This window comes from Clupea harengus, unplaced genomic scaffold (genome assembly GCF_900700415.2).
Source record: "Clupea harengus unplaced genomic scaffold, Ch_v2.0.2, whole genome shotgun sequence".
Classification (NCBI taxonomy): domain Eukaryota; kingdom Metazoa; phylum Chordata; class Actinopteri; order Clupeiformes; family Clupeidae; genus Clupea; species Clupea harengus.
In genome coordinates this window covers 1-20074 of record NW_024880573.1, presented here as the reverse complement: position 1 = coordinate 20074, position 20074 = coordinate 1, and the positions used below count along the sequence as shown (strand labels likewise).

Here is a 20074-nt window from a genome sequence, read left to right as displayed (position 1 = left end):
TTGTGGAAAGGGTTTAGGTTGTTTTATACAACTTATGATAAGGAGGCCAAGGGCTTCGCTGTACAACATCACATCAACAAACACACACACACACACACACACACACACACACACACACACACACACACACACAACACACACAGTCTTACCTGTGATTATTTTTTCTTCCATACGTGTCTCAACCAAAGTTTCTGTAATGATGTACAGAAATTAAATGATAAATAACTGTATTAAAAATGTGATACAAGAACTTAAAGGTAAGAGGTAAAAGACCACCTGTAATTAGGGCACAACAATTGTTCTATGTAGGATGTTGTACCTAAGTCAGCTTCAACCTTTATTTCATTATATGATCACTGTATGACACCTTTGTGTGTGTTTATGTGCATCTGGGGGGTTGTGGGTGTATATGTGGTGTCCCTTTAACTTTTAGAACTCTCGCGTGGGAACCTGTTGCAGTGCTCTTTCCTCTTCGTCGGCGCCTGTGGAATTTAATTATGGCCTCAAAGTGTAAAGGACAGTTGCCCTGCCGTTAGCTGGTGATCGTTTCATGTCCTGTTTTAGCGAGAGTAGTTTTGGTTGGTGAGTCTATGGGGCCCGCTGGCTTCTATGGGAACACTGTTTTCATTGCCTGTGCTGAACCAAACAGCCCAGGTGCCAATACCAGCACTCTGCTGAACCACAAACTGACAATGGTCTAACAGAAACTTTCACTATTCATGAGAATACTGAGAAAGCTCCTAGAGTTCTCAAAGGGCTCCTGGTGCATAGTGTTCTGTCAGAGGTTGCTGATGACAGCTACATTTGTATTAGTAAAAACACTTTGCAATGACTTTGTAATGAAACACAAGCACACAAGACCCTAACCATCGCCATGTTCAATGGCAGCAAGTCATTCTTATTGGCACCCCTTATCAAACTAAAAAGGCCAGCATCACCCACATCACCATAAATGGTCACCCCACCCCTCTCTCCTCACTCGTCACAAACCTGGGTGTCAAGCTGGACTCATTATTGTCCTTTGATGAACACATTAAATCCATCAAACTTCATTTTACCACCTGAGAAACATCTCAAGGCTGGGACCCTCTCTACCGAAACATGCTGCAGAAAAGCTGGTGCATGCATTCATCAGCTCCCGCCTTGACTACTGCAACTCTCTGCTGGCAGGTCTACCAGCGAAAACCATTCAGAGGCTGCAGTATGTTCAGAACAGTGCTGCCCGGGTTCTCACTCGGACAAGGAAATCAGAACACATCACCCCAGTCCTCTACTCCCTCCACTGGCTTCCAATCAACCAAAGAATCATTTTCAAAGTCCTTCTCCTAGTTCACAAGGCCATAAACACTACCGGCCCAACCTACCTCCAGGACCTCCTCACCCCTCATTTCACATCAAGGACACTTAGGTCCGGAAACTCAAACCTCCTTGCAGTTCCCAGGACAAAATTGACTAAAATGGGAGATCGTGCCTTCTCCTCACTGGGGCCACGACTCTGGAACAAGCTCCCGGAGAACATTAGGGCCTTAGATTCCCTCACTGCTTTTAAATCACACCTCAAACCCCATTTATTTATCTCTGCCTTCACCTAAAGTCCTGGTCTTTGTTTTAGTTTATTTTCTGTGTTGTTTTTAGAATGCATTGTTTTAATTGCTCTGTCCAAAATTACTCTGTTTTTAATACATATTATTCGATCTCATTATAATCTTATTAATTATTTTAAATTAATTTATTATCTTTTTTGGTATATTATAATATCTTATTTTCTGCACTTCATTAGCACTTCTATTACTTTGTATTATTGTTGTTGTGACTATCCATACTATGTTAAGCACCTTGAGATTTCTTTGTATTTTAAAGTGTGCTATACAAATAAAATCCATTATTATTATTATTATTATTATGTCCTGGTGTATCTGGTAAAGAAACAGATCAATCTGTACCAGACCTGGTAGTAGTTGTAAGAATTGGCTATCTCAGTCCTTAGCTGAGTTTCCATCCAACTCATTTGCACATTTTAAGTGGATTCATGAAAATTCGGTTTTAAAAAAGGTAGTCTGGGCGTTTTTCCATCCGCTGTGTTATGCGAATTAAAAATGGACACCTTCCTAATCGAGAGAGGAATTGAAGGTTGTCAGGGCAACCGGAAACCCTTAATAAAAAAAGATGCCATTGACATTTGTAAAGTGCACATTCACTAGAGCAGGCCTAAACAGGGTCCAATAGCACAATACTGGAGGTCAATGATGAATCTAGATGTAGCAAGTCGTTTTTAACCAGTTTTGCTCAAAGCTAAACACGCAGTTAGTGTGATGCTGCTGCCAGTCATTAAAATATGCTAATAGAATATTATTTTTAATAAATTAGCATTCTTGTATCTGTAATTATTGACTGATCGGATAGACACTGATTACACCACCTTAACAGAAGTATTAGCATATAGTATTGCTATTTTGTCAGTGGAAAAACTTTTACAAACTACTAAAAATGCTAAAAGTACTGAGGTTTTGTGCAGTAAAGGCTCTCCAGTTGCCACATCTGTGTTGAGCCACCAGCTCACCTGAGTAGGAGTATGACGAAGCTGACTCGGTGACAGTCACAGATGATGCCCTGAAAGACAAGATATGGGACTTACTGAAACACCGCACCTGTGAGATCAGCAGTCGTGTAAAAGAATATGACTGCTGCCACCACAGAAACTCATGACAAAGGCATGAAGATAGTCATAGTGCTATCTACGATCAAAGTTCACAGAAGTATTGGCATACAACATGGACAGACTAGTGATGTAGGAAGTGCGAGATAGTGGCAGAGAAGTGACGTACTTATCCACTTCCTCTGAACTCTGCTCCAGAGAGAGGATGTCTTGGGTGGTGTTGATGTCTCGGGTGGTGCTGATGTCTTGGGTGGTGCTGATGGGGGAGGAGCTCCTGATGGAGGTGGCGGGGGAGTGGGATTTGGACGGGTTCAGGGAGGAAGAGGCGACACTCGATGCCATGGGGATATCACTAACGTGACATAAAAACACACAATGAAAAGACTGTGCATGCTAGGACAACCTTCAGATCTCCAAATGCCACAGGACCCTTGAGGGTTTTTGAATTGAAGATGAATGGAGTACTGTGTGGCATCCAGGTGGAGGGGTTTGTCTGCTCACCTGCTGTCAATCCCGTTTATAAGCAGTGTGTAACTCTGAATCTCAGTGTCCAGGGCCAGCTTGATGTCCAGCAGCTCCTGGTATTTGAGGATTTGCTTAAGGAGGTGGTTTTTGGCTGCTTCAATGGCGGCTTCCAGCCCCAGGACCAGAGCCTGACACCCAGCCTCGGCGGTGCTGGACTGGGCCTGGGCCTCTGTGCGGTGCTGCTCGAGGGTCAGTATCTGGAGGAGGAACAGGGGAAGAGGAGCAGAGGGAAAGCAGGGAGGAAGATGACAGTGATGACTGAATGCAAAGTCTATTCTACCCATTTAGGTTTAAAAGGGAACATGGTGCTTCCAATGCAGTTAAATGTGTAATGAGGGGGCCTGATAATAAAACATTTAAAGGACAACATGGTGCTCTCAATGCAGTTAAATGTGTAATAAGTGGGCCTGATAATAAAACATTTAAAGGACTCATTGCCCTCACAAAATGTTTTGTCTCCAGGAGTCTATTTAGCTTAGGTGTTGAATATATTTGCCAGTCCAGTGACACTAAGTAAGAATGGGGAATAACACTACACTGACTTCCACTAAAATGCTTCCAAAGAGGAAATCATCTCTGTGGCTGTAGTGGCGTCAGAGTAGATATGAAGATAAGGTAGATTATGTTATCACAAAGCATATTTAGTCATAGAGAAACTACTTTGAAACCGTAATGGCTATTCACTTCTAACGGTGTTTCGTACGATTACCCATTTACCATAAACACTAATGAGAATATCCGATTTTTAGCACGCAAGGGTTCGAGCTGCGGCCGCCGTTGAGCTGAAGCACGCAGAGACTCGAGCTGCCAACCACTTCCTGTGTTCCTTTTCATTTTTTTTTTTTCGTTCTCTTTTCTCAGCCCTCAGAGCTGTGATTTATGTGATGGTCGGATAGTGATGAGCACACACACTGGTGGTGCAGTCAGCAGCATGCACACAAGAGTCTTTGACCTTCTCTCAACTCTTGGCACTTGTCTCACAACTTTCACCATGACAATGCCATAAATGAATCACAATGCTCCATATGTTGACCTCAAACAGATGAGTTATAGCAGGTGACATTTACATTTGCTTGGCCAAAACTTCCTGTCTGATTTACATGTTACATGTCACAGCACCTATATTACATACTGTCATCCCCATATCTATTATCTTCCTTTGTAATTGATTGTATTATCTCTGCGGATATTGAGACAACCTATGACACACACACACACAAAAAGCTCTCTGTGTAAACACTCATCCACACAAGCAAACTCAGTAACAGGTGTTACATCATCAGACCTACTTTGTTAACGAGATTCTCCAGCTCCAGTTTCAGAGTCTGCAGCTCTTTCTTTGAGGTAGTGAGCTCCTGCTTAGTGGAGGAGAGTGACTCAGAAGTGCTCTCCTTCACAGCCTGGACCTCCTCCATCTAAAAGAAGAAATGGAGATGAGCAGTTTACATTTACATTTACATTTAGTCATTTAGCAGATGCTTTTGTCCAAAGCGACGTACAAGGGAGAGAACAGTCAAGCTAAGAGCAATAAAAAACATGGTGTAACAATAAATACTACTTTACATAAGAATTAGAAAAACGACCTAGAAAGGAAAAAGAAGTGCAGGAATGTAGCAGTGAGATGGTAGAGATACATAGGGCAGACAGATAGAAGATGGGCAGCTGGAGATGGAAAATAAACATGCTAAGGGTGAGAAACGTTGCATATTCCACAACGATGAGTAAGACAGGAAGTGAGGGGGAAGAGAGAGACCACCCGTTGTGATGGGCTTATGTTTGGGTGCAGTACATTTAGTGAGACATCTGATCTAATTGTGACACCAGGGTTGGGAAGGTTACTTTTGAATAACATTTATTTCGTAATTGAATTACATAACTCCATTACATGTAACTCGTTACCCCCCAACCCTGCTGGACACAAACACCGTCACCATAGTAACACCCTCCCCTGGGGCATGACTCAGTTACTATGAGTGTGGCAGGAAAATCTCATGAGTTTTCTCGACTCATTTTCTGTGACTTTGACACAGAGCAGCAGCGACTTCAGGCTCAAGAAGACCAACTTTATCATCCCTGTAACATCGCATAGCAAACACACGCTAACTCAATCCCCACTGTCTGTCCACACACAGCTGAGAGTCAGTCCAGGGGACGCTCAGGATGTGGGTTGTGAGTTTCACTGAAAACACCTTGGTCACCCTTTCCTTCTGCCAGCCCACCAGCGGACAGCATGAGGTCAGAGACTTGTAGCTACAGTCGGTTTGTTCCAGTGGATTGTCTTCCTACAGTGTTAAGAACAGTTAGCCGTGTGAAGACTTGTCTCAATGTTACTGGTCCTCTATTGTTGGTCATCTGTTTGATGATGCATAGTCATAGTCAGGAGTCATAGGCAGCACATCAAGCACTAGTCAATGAGACTTCAAAATAGATGAATATTAAACGTTTAACATCTTAAAGTTACTTTTTAAATCTTCCCTGATCAATTTAGAATGAAAGCTGTTAATTTTCTGCCCATCACTTCACAGACAGTGGGAGCAGCACAGAGCTGCCATGCAGAACAGCGCCACCTAGGACAGATGGAGTGAAGTGCCTCGCTCTGAGGAACAACATCTGACTGGCGATGTAGGATTAGGTACAAAGTCAGTCCTCTTATCCCTAGGCTATATGACGACCCACAAATCACAAATTACACGGAAAATGGATTGGACTGCCTTCACTGATGCTAAAGGGATTCTTCCTTGCAGTGCACAAAATTTTCATCTTCCTTGTTCATGCACCTTCTCTATCAAATCTTTCCGGATCAGATCACGTGTAGGGTTAGGATCAGATCAGGCCGTACCTTGAGTTTGTAGTAAAACAAAAAAATAGATGAATATTAAACATTTAACATCTTAAAGTTACTTTTTAAATCTTCCCTGATCAATTTAGAATGAAAGCTGTTCATTTTCTGCCCATCACTTCCCAGACAGTAATGCCATGCACAATTCCTTGCAGTGCACAAAATATCACCATTTTCATCTTCCTTGTACATGCACCTTCTCTATCAAATCTTTCTGGATCAGATCACGTGTAGGGTTAGGATCAGATCACGTGTAGGGTTAGGATCAGATCAGGCCGTACCTTGAGTTTGTAGTATGTGTCAGCCTCCTCTCTGTGCTGCTGTACAGTTGCCTCATACACGCCGCAATCTTCTTCAGTGCCTCGGTGATGTCGAAGGATTGCTCTGTGTCCACCTGAATTATTGACGAGGAGGTGTCAAAGGATTGCCCCAGTTTGGATTCGAGACCGGCCATCTCCTGCAATACCCATCAGAGCAATCAGTGCCATTCTACCAGAGAATTAGTTGCAATATCTTCACAGGCACTACATAATGTGGTTATTATTCTTGAGGCAACTCAGTTCTCAAGGGTCACGCTGCCAACATGTTTGTATGCATGTTCACACACATGTACACCCCAGAGAAGAAATGTTACCCTTCATGAACACGGTGTATACACACACTGCATTACCTCCTCTTGTGTTTTGGTGATGAAGTCCAGTTGATCCTTAAGGCTGTCTCGCTGAGCATCTAAATCCTCATGGAGTTCGGATGCTGCATTGATGTCCTGCACCCCACAAATCCACAAGCAGACTCTCAGACTTGTATTTGAATATGCACAGTTCCTATACATGCATTGTCCTCACGCAATCCCTAAACTAAATGTAATATACCTCAGATGTTCTTCCCATGAAATTCTTCAGAAAGTGCAAAAATGTTTCCACTTTGATGTAATAAACATATTTCAGCAACTGCATTGTGAAGCATCAAAGGCCACAAATGGCCAGAGTAGCCTATTATTTGTTATTTTAGTAGAGCTGCAGTTGACATACTACATTTTTCCATTGCCAGATTGATCAGTGAACTTGTGACTTCATGATTCATCACCTTTCTCATGGAGCGATGTCAGCCTCCAACTGAAATTTCACACCTTGCTCAAAATCATACCTGCGAAATGTCAACAAGTGCAGCAACAGCCCAATCATAAACATGCACGCATATTTCCCTGCATAAAAGGTGCAAATCAGCATCTGATTTGAAATGGTAGAAAATCGTTACAGTTTCATCGCTTACAGCCTTCTCCTCCCTCTAACAGTAGCTACATTGGAAAAACTTACTTGGCCTTAAGTTCATGCGCAACACGCGAATGCCGTCCAGTTCAATCTCCAGTTTGACCGTGTCAAGGGACATTTTTGCAATGTTGTTGCGGTACTCTTGCAGCTGGGTTTCTTGTTCGGTCGCGGAGACCGTGATGTTGGTGTCGGTGGTCAAGTCCAAGCTCCCCGTGAGCTCCGCCAGGCCCCCTCCAGATAACGTTTCTTCTGAAGCTCTGCACTCTAGATACAAAACCGGAGAACCGCCTGATTTAACATGGCCAGCGTGCTCCTCTCAGCCTCCCGCGAAAGCTAGGGGCAAGCGTGGATGTACTGCTACAGAACCTGCCGTCACCCCTCGCGCAGTGCCAACACCTCCCGAGACCGCGGATCGGCCTACGGAGACCCTCTCTCCACCCCCAAACCTAATCTAAAGCAGAGGGTACTTCTTCCCAAGACCAAACCCCATTCCTAGCCCCAGATCAGCTCCCAGACTGGAGGCCCATACGAGCTGAGGCCTAGGAGCCCCCTTGCTCCGTAAGACCCGATAGAGGCATTATACATCATAGGCATGGCTATATGGTATATGTGCAGAGAGGATGAGAGGTGGGTAGTAGGATTTGACAGAACTGCTGGTAAATTTTAGTATATATATATGGGTGGGAAAAAGACGATAGCTAAGGGGAAGGACGGGAGAGAGAGAGAGAGAGCAAGGAGAGTCTGTCACTGGTGGCATGTATACCCAGCGGCAGAACTGCGATACAGACATGTCCATAAAAGTTATTTATTGGCACCCACCGGGGGGCTAAAAAAGTACAGCAGATGTAGATTTAAACGGATTAGGTGCACCTCTAGGTATGGAAAGTGTAGATAGAAGGGATGATGGGAAACAACCACTGCACATGTGCATGTCCACTCTATAATGGCTGTGCAGCCAAAGTCCAACTGAACAATTTATAGATCACTAGTATGTGCTTCAGACATTGGCTTTATAACATGAGACATGAATTGAGTAAGCTGAGACATCTCCTGTCTTGAAAGCCCTTTGAGCTGTTAGTTGAATATCTGAAACACCCCACTAACCTTCGTCTTGTTTTAGAACAAGCACGGTCATGCCTGTTCTACTACTGGTATATGTGTTCCACACTATCTGTGAAGTGATAGCATGGCAGATGTCTTTACAATTATTACTAGTTACCATCTGCTGTTACTTGAAAAAGATGGGAAATGGGTAAATGGACTACCACCTTAGAGACAACCTTTCGTTACATTCTGTACTTAAGTTTAAGTAAATTATCTAAAAAAGACTTATGTCTGGCTACTAATGTTGTTTTTTGTCACCTCAAAGAAGCATCCCTACACACCTATCATTTCCTGTGAACATACCACTTGCTAAGCATGCCCAGCTGAGCTACTTTGCACCTGCACACTGAAAGTTCTGTGCTGCTGGATTCTCAGTACTTTTTAGTTAGCCTGGAGATTGAGATGCGGTGACCCGCAAATTGGTTCAGAGATTCACAAATGACTGGTATTCAAGACACAACACACACACACCCACACACACTTGTATGGGTGGTCACTCAAGGGAAACCAAGAGGCATGGTGACATTTCCCCCCAGCTTTCTTGGAAACGCAAAACAACAACAGCTTAATAGGTGTGAAATCTCACACATCCAGCACAGACTAGTACCGCAAACACAGAAAGTCATCTTCTACAGAGGCAATGTTTATTCACTATCCTGTAACAAACAATCTGAGATGCAAACAGTCATACAAATGCATGAAGCACAGAGGGTCTGTGTTGAAAGACATGAAGAAATAAAGCAAGTATATCAAAATAAATATAGCCGACATAAACAAAACCTTTAAATAAAACTTTACAATTAAGTGTCAATAGATGTAAACACGTTTCCTTCCTTGAAATGTGCTGTCAGTACCAACTGCTGGCCAGGAGTGAGCCAAGCTACCATTAGCAAACTTAACAAATGAGCGTGCTAAGTCAGAAAAAAAACATGGCATGATAGAACTGTGCTTTTCTGTGGAGATACAGAAAAAGGAGTAAAGCAAGATATAGCCTGTCTCCCTAAGAGACGAATGACTCAATGTTATAGAAATATGTTCCCTATATGTCAAACGGAGCTTGAGGCTACTATGTTCCAATTCACGCACATTAAAGATGGGGGGGGGGGGCTTCAAATACCCTCCACCCCAGCTGGCATGATAGTGCTTGCAAAGTGCTGTTTAGTTAGTGTACAAATCATCTGCAGACATTGCAGAGATTCACAGAGAGGCAAGGAGTTGCCTGCAGTTGAAACTGCAGTGTCAACTAAAGTGAAAAGAGAACGTGTCTGTAAGCGAAAAAGGGCCTTTTCCTCCGCCTTCACGTCAACACCTGGCTGCTAGGCTGCTAGGCTCTAAGAGAGGCGATCGGCTACAGAGGCTCCTTTCACCAGAGAAAGCTGCTCTTGAAATAGGCATGATTGTGATATATGAGCTGCAGTGTTCTAAGAAAGCTTATACATATTCAGATATTTCAACAATTCAGTTATTTTTCAATTGCACATCAGTATACAAAGCCCTTTTTTTGTCTCAAGTCAGAAGACAAGTTTTGATTGCAGTCAGACTCCTGCAAGTAGCTTCTAGTTTTCATGAAGATGTCTCCATCCCTCCTCGGATTCCTTTCTGGTGTTGTATCACTTATCACTCATCTGACTCATATCTAGAAAAAAACAGGAACGGAACAGTTTCAGTTAAGGACAGGGCCAGGGCGGTATAAAATGTTTAGCTTGTAAATTGGAACGCTTCATCTTTATTTTCCAACCTGGGCCCAATTTTGAGATCTTTTAGGGTCTACTATGGATAATTAATGATCGAAATTGGTCCAGTATGGAGTTAGAACGCTAAAACCGGCGACCGCAAAACGACCATACAATGGAATCCTATGAGCGCAAGCCAGTATACCGCTTGTTTACTTGTAAATGTTGTTATAAGGGTCTGACAACATGGAAAGGATCCCTACAGAGATTCACCTTGTCTGTTTACTTAAATAACTGTAAGAACTGTACGGTCAGTGTTTTACCTGTCTCGATCTCCGGTCTCTGATGCAGCATCTCACTCATGCCTGTAGTCGATATCGAAGGGAGACGCTCTCCTTCGAGTGCTCACTCCAGCACACATGGGAGGCCCCAGTGGACTACAGGCACTGAGTGGGGTGCTACACCAGACACCAGAAAGAAGGAGAACCAGGACACATTAGAGCTCTTGCTTGGTCCTATTTGGATGAGAAGATGGAGACATGGGCACAGAAGAGCTCTTGCTTGGTCCTATTGGATGACCCAGAAGAGCTCTTGCTTGGTTCCTATTGGATGACCCAAAAGAGCTCTTGCTTGGTCCTATTGGATGACCCTGAGAGCTCTTGCTTGGTCCTATTGGATGACAATTAGAGCTCTTGCTTGGTCCTATTGGATGACCCTGAAGAGCTCTTGCTTGGTCCTATTGGATGACTCACTTCTGTAGGCGTCGCCGCATGTCTTTCATCTGATCATTTTTCTTGGACAGAATCTCTTTCATGTTGCGGTACGCTGCCGTCTCCTGGAACTTTTGTCAGCTCCTGACCAAGACCAAGGAGAAGACACACACACACACACACACACACACACACACACACACACACACACACACACACACACAGTGGCAACTTGTTATAAGAAGTCCGTTCACATTAAGCTCAGACAATGACTTCATTACCCCAAAGTGATGGCATACATCACATCTTAAGTGATAGCATAAAAAGGGGGGAAAGTAATTATGCATGTTCGGTGTTTGGTGTGTGAGTGTGAGTGTGAGTGTGAGTGTGAGTGTGAGTGTGAGTGTGTGTGTGTGTGTGTGTGTGTGTGTGTGTGTGTGTGTGTGCATGCAGAGAGCATTTCACCTTCTCAGCCAAAGTCAGCTGCTCTTGCACGCGCAGCAACTCGTGTTTGGCTGACACCAGGTTCTCCTGCAGGTCCCGCTGTGAGGCCTCCTTGGCGCTCAGAGACTTCTGAAACTCGGCCTGCAGTGAGGCAACAGTGTCCTCCAGGCTACTCACTTCCTGTGACTGCACAGCAAGCTGTGGTGGGGTGGGTGGGTGGGCGGCAGGTGAGGACAAACACACCATCACTTCCTGTACACACCACACTATTGTTTTTGTTTCTTCACTTCTCTTCATAAAAATGTGACAAAATGGTTTATATCTACTAAGACTGCTCTCTTAGAAAACAAGGGAGCAATATAAGCCCTACTCAAGGTTCCTGGGTTTCACTTGATATAATGAATAATTAATACTAAGGATGGGTGCCGTGTAGAAATGTCTACCACTAAAGGACCCTTATCATCCCTGAATAATTAGAATAAGTAAAGTAAAGTAAGTAGGTAAATAATATACTATTAAAGAAAGCTGCTGAACACCAATTCATGCATTTAAAAAACTAAAGGATTCTGAGTGACGGAGATAACAGTATTCTAGTCTGTGTCAGATAGGGGTGTGTTTGTGAGAGAGTGTGTGTCTGTGAGAGAGTGTGTGTTTGTGAGAGAGTGTGTGTCTGTGAGAGAGTGTGTGTCTGTGAGAGAGCGTGTGTCTGTGAGCGTGTGTGTCCTGTGAGAGAGTGTGTGTCTGTGAGAGAGTGTGTGTCTGCGAGAGAGTGTGTGTCTGCGAGAGTGGTGTGTGCCTGCGAGAGTGTGTGTGCCTGCGAGAGTGTGTGTGCCTGTGAGTGGTGTGTGCCTGTGAGAGTGTGTGTGTTTGAGAGAGAGTGTGTCTGTGAGAGAGTGTGTGTCTGTGAGAGAGTGTGTGTGTTTGTGAGAGAGTGTGTGTCTGTGAGAGAGTGTGTGTTTGTGAGAGAGTGTGTGTCTGTGAGAGAGTGTGTGTCTGTGAGAGAGTGTGTGTCTGCGAGAGAGTGTGTGTCTGCGAGAGTGTGTGTGCCTGCGAGAGTGTGTGTGCCTGCGAGAGTGTGTGTGCCTGTGAGAGAGAGTGTGTCTGTGAGAGAGTGTGTGTCTGTGAGAGAGTGTGTGTGTCTGTGAGAGAGTGTGTGTCTGTGAGAGCGTGTGTGTCTGTAAGAGAGTGTGTGTCTGTGAGAGAGTGTGTGTCTGTGAGAGAGTGTGTGTCTGTGAGAGAGTGTGTGTCTGTGAGAGCGTGTGTTTGTGAGAGAGTGTGTCTGTGAGAGCGTGTGTGTCTGTGAGAGAGTGTGTGTCTGTGAGAGAGTGTGTGTCTGTGAGAGAGTGTGTGTCTGTGAGAGCGTGTGTCTTTACCTGCTGCTCCCCCTGGATGCCCTGCAGATCTTTCAGAGCTCTCTCTGCCTTGGACCGCTCATCCAGAGCACCCGTAGCCTGCCACAAACAAGAGAGAAGGGAGAACCATGAGGCGCGCGTGTGTGTGTGTCTGTGTGTGTGTGTATATATGTATAGAGCTCTCTGTGCCTTGGACCGCTCGTCCAGAGTGCCCATAGCCTGCCACAAACAAGAGAGAACGGAGACCCATGATGCCAAGAAACTACACAGAAAATCACCAGAATCTCAGATCATAACACAACACTCCTACACACACTTTTTATATTACAAATACATTATTCATTCTGTCATCTGTCCCTGACCCATCCATCCATAAAGACTTCCTTCCTTTCATCCACAGACCATCAACAGGTCCATCTATTCAACCCTATAGAAACACATGTCCTTTCATTACATCCTGCAGGGTGCAGTCCTCTAAGCAGGCGTCTTGGCAGGGATCAGACAACAACTGCACCGCCTGGACTTCAACTAGGCTTTTATCTGTCAGTCTTTGCAAAGGCGCACAGTGCAGCACATTTCTCCATTTTGTTTCAAGATGAGGACAGGGTGACTTAAACACATCCTGCATACCTGAGACTCCAGGGTCTGTAGTCTGGCTTTCAGCTTGTCATTCTCCTCCTGGAGTCTTCCAATTTCCTGGAAAAGTAGTGTATTCATATTATAGACTGCAGCATGACACTCGTTTCGCAATAGCTCAGGTTACCAATGTAATGGCTGTAACATTGGTCACGTTGTAAATGCCCTCTAGGGTCATACAGCTGAAATCGAAGTTACCTTGTTCAGCAGTTCTGACACTCCGCCTTCATTTAGTGGTGCTAACTTTGGTCTGCTAATCTCCTGGTTTGTCTAACAAAAAAGAGAGACTGGTTAACAATGTTAGAGCCACAATGATAATGTTGATGACATGATGTTCACACGGGGTTCATTTCTGAGAATAAGCCTTATGAATAGTTAATTAATAGTTGGACAGGGACTTTCCATTATACACTGGGTTTTCTTTGCACGAGCTATAAGTGCTGCAGCGTAGGTTTGCACGAAAGGAGGAATACCCACAGAACAAGTGTTGAATATGTTTCACAAGTCAGTGCTGCATCACACCCAGACCAAGATGTCATGTGAGCACCCAAGGCCAAGGGAAATACTAATAAGAGTGCTTTCGTCTCTCACCTTTCTGCCAGATTTAAAATCTGTCTTCTCAAACTCAGCAACCTGTTCTAGAAGCTCCCTACAGAGGAAAAGACAGAAGAAAGGCGAGAAGAGAGATAAAGAAACAAAAAGTTAATGTGGGGAATGAAAAGGAACTGGTTGTCTTTTTTAATGGAACGTTATGCAACCATGGCTCAAAGCATCTTCTGCGCCAGCCAGTGAGTGACAGAAAGAGAGAGAGAGAGAGAGAGAGAGAGAGAGAGAGAGAGAGAGAGAGAGCAATCAACCACGCAATCACATAGTTCAACAGGTGCAAGGCCTCGAGGAGAACAGATACTCTCAAGGTGGTGGCTGGGAAGGGAAGGAAGCCGGAGGGAGCCTGCACACACACACACACACACACACGTACACCGCCTCGCTTGCATATGGCCGTTACGTTTCTTTTCATGAGAAAAATATTACACCTCCCCGTTCCCCCGTGGAGGCAGTTCAACACACAAACACAGTCTGTGGTGAACAACAAAAGCATGCGCATCTGTGTGTATGTGTGTGTGCCTGTGTGAAATACGTGTGTGTGTTAGTGTGTGTGGTTAAAGAAGGCCGCAGTGAGCGTTGAAATCTCCTCCGCGGAGGGCGTTCTCCCTGCTTCATCAAAGCATGACCGACTGAAACACCTCACTAGTTTGGGAAAGGGGAGGTGGTCTCGCGTTTGAATGTGTGTACACTTCTGCTTGTTTATTTACAAATGTAGGTGAGAACAAGGTTCTGCGGCAGCTATCGAGAGGCGGCAGCTAAGAGTCGAAAAAGCCGTTGACTGCCCTCTATCCTTTGATTTTGATCTTCTGTTTTGAGATTCTGTTTTTTGTTTTGAAGTAGTTTCTTCTGTTCTGTTCCCATCATTACCTTTCAAGGTCAAACAAGGTTCAGCGCAAGCTTGTTTGCAGTGCTGTGGGGATAGGCCATTGCTCATTCTGTTACTGCTTTTTTATTTACTGCTATGAGCAGTGGTGCAAAGCACCCCAACTCCTTTCTCTCACAAAATGTTTTATTGGACATCAACACAGGTGACAATAAATGACGGTGATGTTTCACTGGGGACATGGTCAAACTGATCATTCTTTTTATGTCAGTTCAGTATGGACATGACATCATGAACATCAGGACATGGTCAAACTGAACTGCTATCTCACCTCAGATAGATTATCATGCTTATCTAAAGCCAGTTTCATTACATCACTCCAAACCTCTGCGGATGAGGCAAATTCACCATATCATCTCAGCACCACTTATCTGATGGCTGGACAGACCTCTTGAAACCAGCTCTTATCAGTTCACAGACACAACATTTTGGTAATGGAGGTCTCATTTCTTCCTTTTGTAACCCATATCAACGTGCAGACCAAGCCCTCTGCAGTACATTTAATGCAATGACTTCTTGGAATGCTCCAACTCCCATTCAAGGTGTTGAGATCCATTCAGTTGTCCGGAAGAGTTAGTTCTGTGCGTGTCTGCGCCACAGCGAGATAATGGGAGAATGGTATGGACAGGTCAAGTATTGCCTGTGAGCTAGAAGTCATGCTAACTTTATCAAAAGAGTTCTGTGCAAGGAGGTTTGAGGTGGTGATCTTACACAAAATAATACAATCTGCTGCAGCACTGACTGAAACAAAGAACTTCCCACTGCATAACCATTCAAATCATTCACCATTTTTTTGGGGGGGATTTTCCGTTATCGTCAAATGGATAATTTAGCATGCTACTGCTGCCAATAAATGCACCGTAGATAAACAGTTTTAGAAACTTCTCTTGTTTGACCAAGCAAGATGTTGACACGATGTAAATGGTGGAAAAAGCAAGTAATTATGATACGCCACAAAAGACTTTCCCTTATGACACAATAGGGGGGGGAAAGCAGCACACTGAAGTCTCCAAACCAGTGGTGTGTGTGTGTGTGTGTGTGTGTGTGTGTGTGTGTGCATGTGTGTGTGTGTGCATGTGTGTGTGTGTATGTGTGTGTGTGTGTGTGTGGTCTGTTGAGTTATTATCATTTATGCTTTTCAACCACATGCAGAGGATCAGTGGGTGGCAAAAACGGCTTCACAATGCAACATCAGACATCAGGAGAGCTGCTGCATGAGATGACCTTTTCACCTGAGGTTGTTCCCCATCTGTGTTTGTGTGTGTGTGATGTTGGGGGGGGGGGGGGGGGGGCATTAGCCAATGTTCATATCCACAGAGATTTGCTTCTTTTGCGCAAACATTTGTAAAAAAAACAACAATAATTTTCCTAATCTGAAAAAGGCATTTTGTTAAGTGTTGACTGTAATTTATTTCTAAGATATTGAGGTACATTAAGATGTGATGGACATAGTAGAAAAGTTGTATCTTTTCATTTGCAGTAATAAAACAAAATTAAAGCATTGCACCATTGCATTACAATATTTATATATGATTGTATTATTTTGAGTAAGCTCACCACCTCAAACCTCCTTGCACAGAACTCTTTTGATAAAGTTAGCATGACTTCTAGCTCACAGGCAATACTTAACCTGTCCATACCATTCTCTCATTATCTCACTGTGGCGCAGACACGCGCAGAACTAACTCTTCCGGACAACTGGATGGATCTCAACACGTTGAATATTCAGAAACAGTGCAAAAATAAACAAATAGACACACACACTGCATACTGTATATATACAGTATACTGTATATATATATATACAGTATACAGTGTGTGTGTCTATTTGTTTATTTTTGATCTGTTTCTGAATACTAATACTGAAAGTATCTCTCTCGTGCGTGGTGCGAGTTAGATTCAGTTCTGAGCTGAGAAAGGGGGATTTCACCTTCTCACGGCTCTGCACAAATATTTTGTGCCCACATGGACCGGTGTGCATTGACTGCACATGTGTATATAAGTATTACAGCACAGGATCAGACACCATGCTGATGATGAAATACTACTATGGGCAAGTCTTTACCATGTCCCTCCCCCATTGCCAGTCAGGCTTCCCTGTATGACTGACCTGTTCTCCAGCTCAGAGATGTCGCTCTGCAGCCGAAGGTAGAACTTCTCAGCCTGGGAGAAGAGCTGGCGCAGAAGCAGCACGTTGGTGTGGGCCGTGTTCAGCAGCTCTGTGTCCACTTCCCCACGGACCACCACCTGCAGACCGTCCAGCATCTCAGACACCTCGTCCACTGTGAACGTGTCCTCCACCAGCCTTCAGGGCGAGGAAATCAGCGAGGAAGAGAAGGGGGGGGGTATTTAGGAGTTTGGGAGGTGGGCCTGAATTGAGATTCAAATATCTGTATGCTGGGACACATGAATGTTAAGTAGCAAGTAGCCAACCTGCTGTCTTTCAGGTCTTGAAAGCAGGAGTCTATGGTCTTGAGTCTCAGGGTCCTCTTAGCACGGGCAAAGCGCATATAGTTGATGATTTCATTCTGGTGATGCTCATTGAAACCAAAATCACTCTGTATACACACACAATGTGAATACATAATGGTCATCAGAAAGTACAAATCCACATTGTTTTCCTATCTATAATCATTGTCATGGCCTACATCATCTGCATAAACCGCAGGTATTCAAACATACCCATGGGCGTCGCCACAATATAACTTGGGGTGTCACGTCCCCCTCACTTTAAAAAAAAAGTCGTTTGGACCCCCCCACATTTGCCATCAAAATATTAGTGCATGACTGGTCTACTAGTCCAGCGTTCTTTCCATTGCTTCACAATCAAATCCGTTTCACTTTATCAGTATGGGGAATACCCATAGCAATAGAAATCCACTCCGCGTTTTCCTGGTTTCCTACACATCACGCACCAGATTCAACTCCCATATACTCTTTGATTGAAGCGTTGCGCTAGCTGTTCCACAGACGAGATGGAAGGAGTTTTTTTTCGAGGAAGAGTAAAGTAAGTCAGAGTTGCCCAAGTTTTCCCTTTAGTGGCCGAAGCACCCTTATGAGACATTATCTGGCTATAATAGCATTAAGTCACAAAGATCCTTCTGCAAACATTATGATTATAGCTAGATAGGCAAGCTATTTACCTACAACTAGCACTAGGCAATACCATACTTTATTTACCCATTACAAGTGGAACAGCATTTCTTGATTTCTTATTCTGGGACTGAAATATGTTGTGCTTTTGGCCGTGTTCAGACCTAGGCGTCTGTTTCAGGCAGAAAGCGATGACCAGGATGTTTTTTTCAAGTTGCAAAAAAAAAATGAGGTGGTTTATTTTTTAACAACCGTGAGCTAATCTGGAGTTAACGTTAGCTAACATGCTAGTTTTTCTAACGACTTTTTAAATCCTCCTTTTAAATATTTTGCTCTCATTAAATGGAGAATAAATTGCCAAAGTTGTCAGTGTCAGTCCTCTGTGTATTACACCAAAACATTATCCTGGCTATCACCAGACCAAGCTCAATCTTATTTAAGATTGCAGATCGGGCTGGGTTTACCCAGTCTACCAGAACATAATAGTAGTCAGTAATTGCAGACCATGCCGACTCCAAGGAAAAACAATCAAAGAGAGATAATTTTGTATCTAAAAACATGGTAAATGCACCAGAATACGGGAAATTGCATCTACATCTTTCAAAATGTTCTGGGGGAGAACCCCCAGACCCCCCACTGAAATATGCCCCCCCCCCACTCTCAAAATGCTGCTGACGCCCTTGAACATACCACATGCTCTAATAAGCACAGGGATTTCCCAAAACACGAAATAATTAACAGTGGCTATAATACAAAGCTATGTTCCCTTTTGAACTGCAGAGGGCATCGTAGTGACATGTTTTAGGTGTTAAGCCTATGACTGAGGATTAAGAGAACTACAGCGCCTTCAAGCGTAAAAAGTCAGTAGCGTAGTCTACACTTTATCTTGCAGTATCGTGTAAGGCCAAGCGACCAGAAAATCGAGGAGTGCAAACATTAGACTGGATGCAGTTTTCCCCTCAGCAAGCGTCTAAAGAACACACGACTTATCCTCATTGACGCCGTGGTTTATAAAAGTAGTGGCTCATTCAGTTTCGACAGTGTTTACTGAGTTTTTAAAACAACATGTGGAACTAAACACATTCAGGTTTCTTTCAGTTAATTCGTTTATGTTAGCTTGTAATCACGTGTTATCTGCTGTTTGTAAACAGGTAACGTTAACTAGCTACCGGTAGATAACAAACTACTTGCACAACAGGATTGTATCTTCAAACTCCACTCAAGTTCCGAGCTAACGTTACGTCTGTGAACAGATAAAAGCTAGGATTTCAACTAGCGCTTGCATCATTTAGCGGTGACGCTATTTAAGAGACACGTTCACTGGCAAACTTCTATTTCATTATTACCTGTCTGGGACACAATCAAATGATTCACGAGTTTGCTAGCTGTGCTGGCTAGCTCCAGAATAGCTTGTTAGGGAGGAGAAACATTATATCTACCCCATGTAACCTCAGCGCGCAACTCGGCAGTAACATCCTATTCCTTTTCATTCACCCACACAGTCGCTACATTACCAGACACAAGCATCAACTTCATCTATCGCTTAAACGCAACCTTGAGTTGACAGTAATTACGCTGTTTTGACAATTGGTTAACTGCATCTGACATCAACTCTTTCATGCAGAGACGGGCTAGCCAGCTAAGCTACTTACCATTATGGATCTCTACTATCGAAGCAATTCGTGAAACCAAAGAGGAGTGTAAAATTAATGTTTAAATGTGTTGTAAAGGGACTGTCCTCCTGGTTATATGAACTTCAGTCCTAAAACCGCTATCCAACTCCGAGCTGACTGAAAAATTCCTGCAACACCTTGTTTGGAATGGATGGAGTCGGTTGTGCTTGGAAACGGAATAGCGTCATTGCGTTACTAACCAACTTGCAGGATAGGCCACTCATAGGTTTCTCGTCTGCGTGTCTTGGGAAGTGTGAGCTGTGCATTGTGTACCTTAGCTCTTCGAGAATTATTAAGACTGAACTGTATTACTACCCATATAGTGTGCTGATTATACAATTATATGTAAAATTCAGCTATGCTAAATTTGATTATTTGGCTTTCATTTGACATTTTTGTTTAATTTAGTTCTGTTACTGTACTGGAAATGAGTATTACAGAAAGTGCCCGTATATTTGTACAGCAATGTATAGCATGCTGTTGCGTTTGTGTTTTGTCTGTGGTAGGCTATAGTAGATGCACACATGAATATGTGTTCCATATATCCACTTATGAACACATTAGGCTGTTTGTTTTCTGTTATCAGTTCCATTACAGGCTCTAACAAAT

The 20074-nt window shown here is 43.6% G+C and overlaps 1 protein-coding gene and 1 pseudogene across 1 annotated transcript; both read right to left on the bottom strand.

Annotated features, from left to right (window-relative positions):
• Positions 1 to 149: 149 nt before the first annotated feature.
• Positions 150 to 7064, bottom strand: LOC122132391 (annotated as a pseudogene).
• A 4155-nt stretch (positions 7065 to 11219) lies between these two features.
• LOC122132390 (leucine zipper transcription factor-like protein 1) lies at positions 11220 to 19655 on the bottom strand (the record flags this gene model as incomplete). Its single annotated transcript, XM_042707165.1, has 8 exons — positions 19445 to 19655; positions 17133 to 17257; positions 16810 to 17004; positions 13802 to 13859; positions 13409 to 13480; positions 13205 to 13270; positions 12596 to 12673; positions 11220 to 11420 (listed from the first exon to the last, which is right to left on the bottom strand). Coding segments are annotated over exons 1-8 (798 nt in total), but the record flags the coding sequence as incomplete, so codon positions are not given.
• Positions 19656 to 20074: the final 419 nt, after the last annotated feature.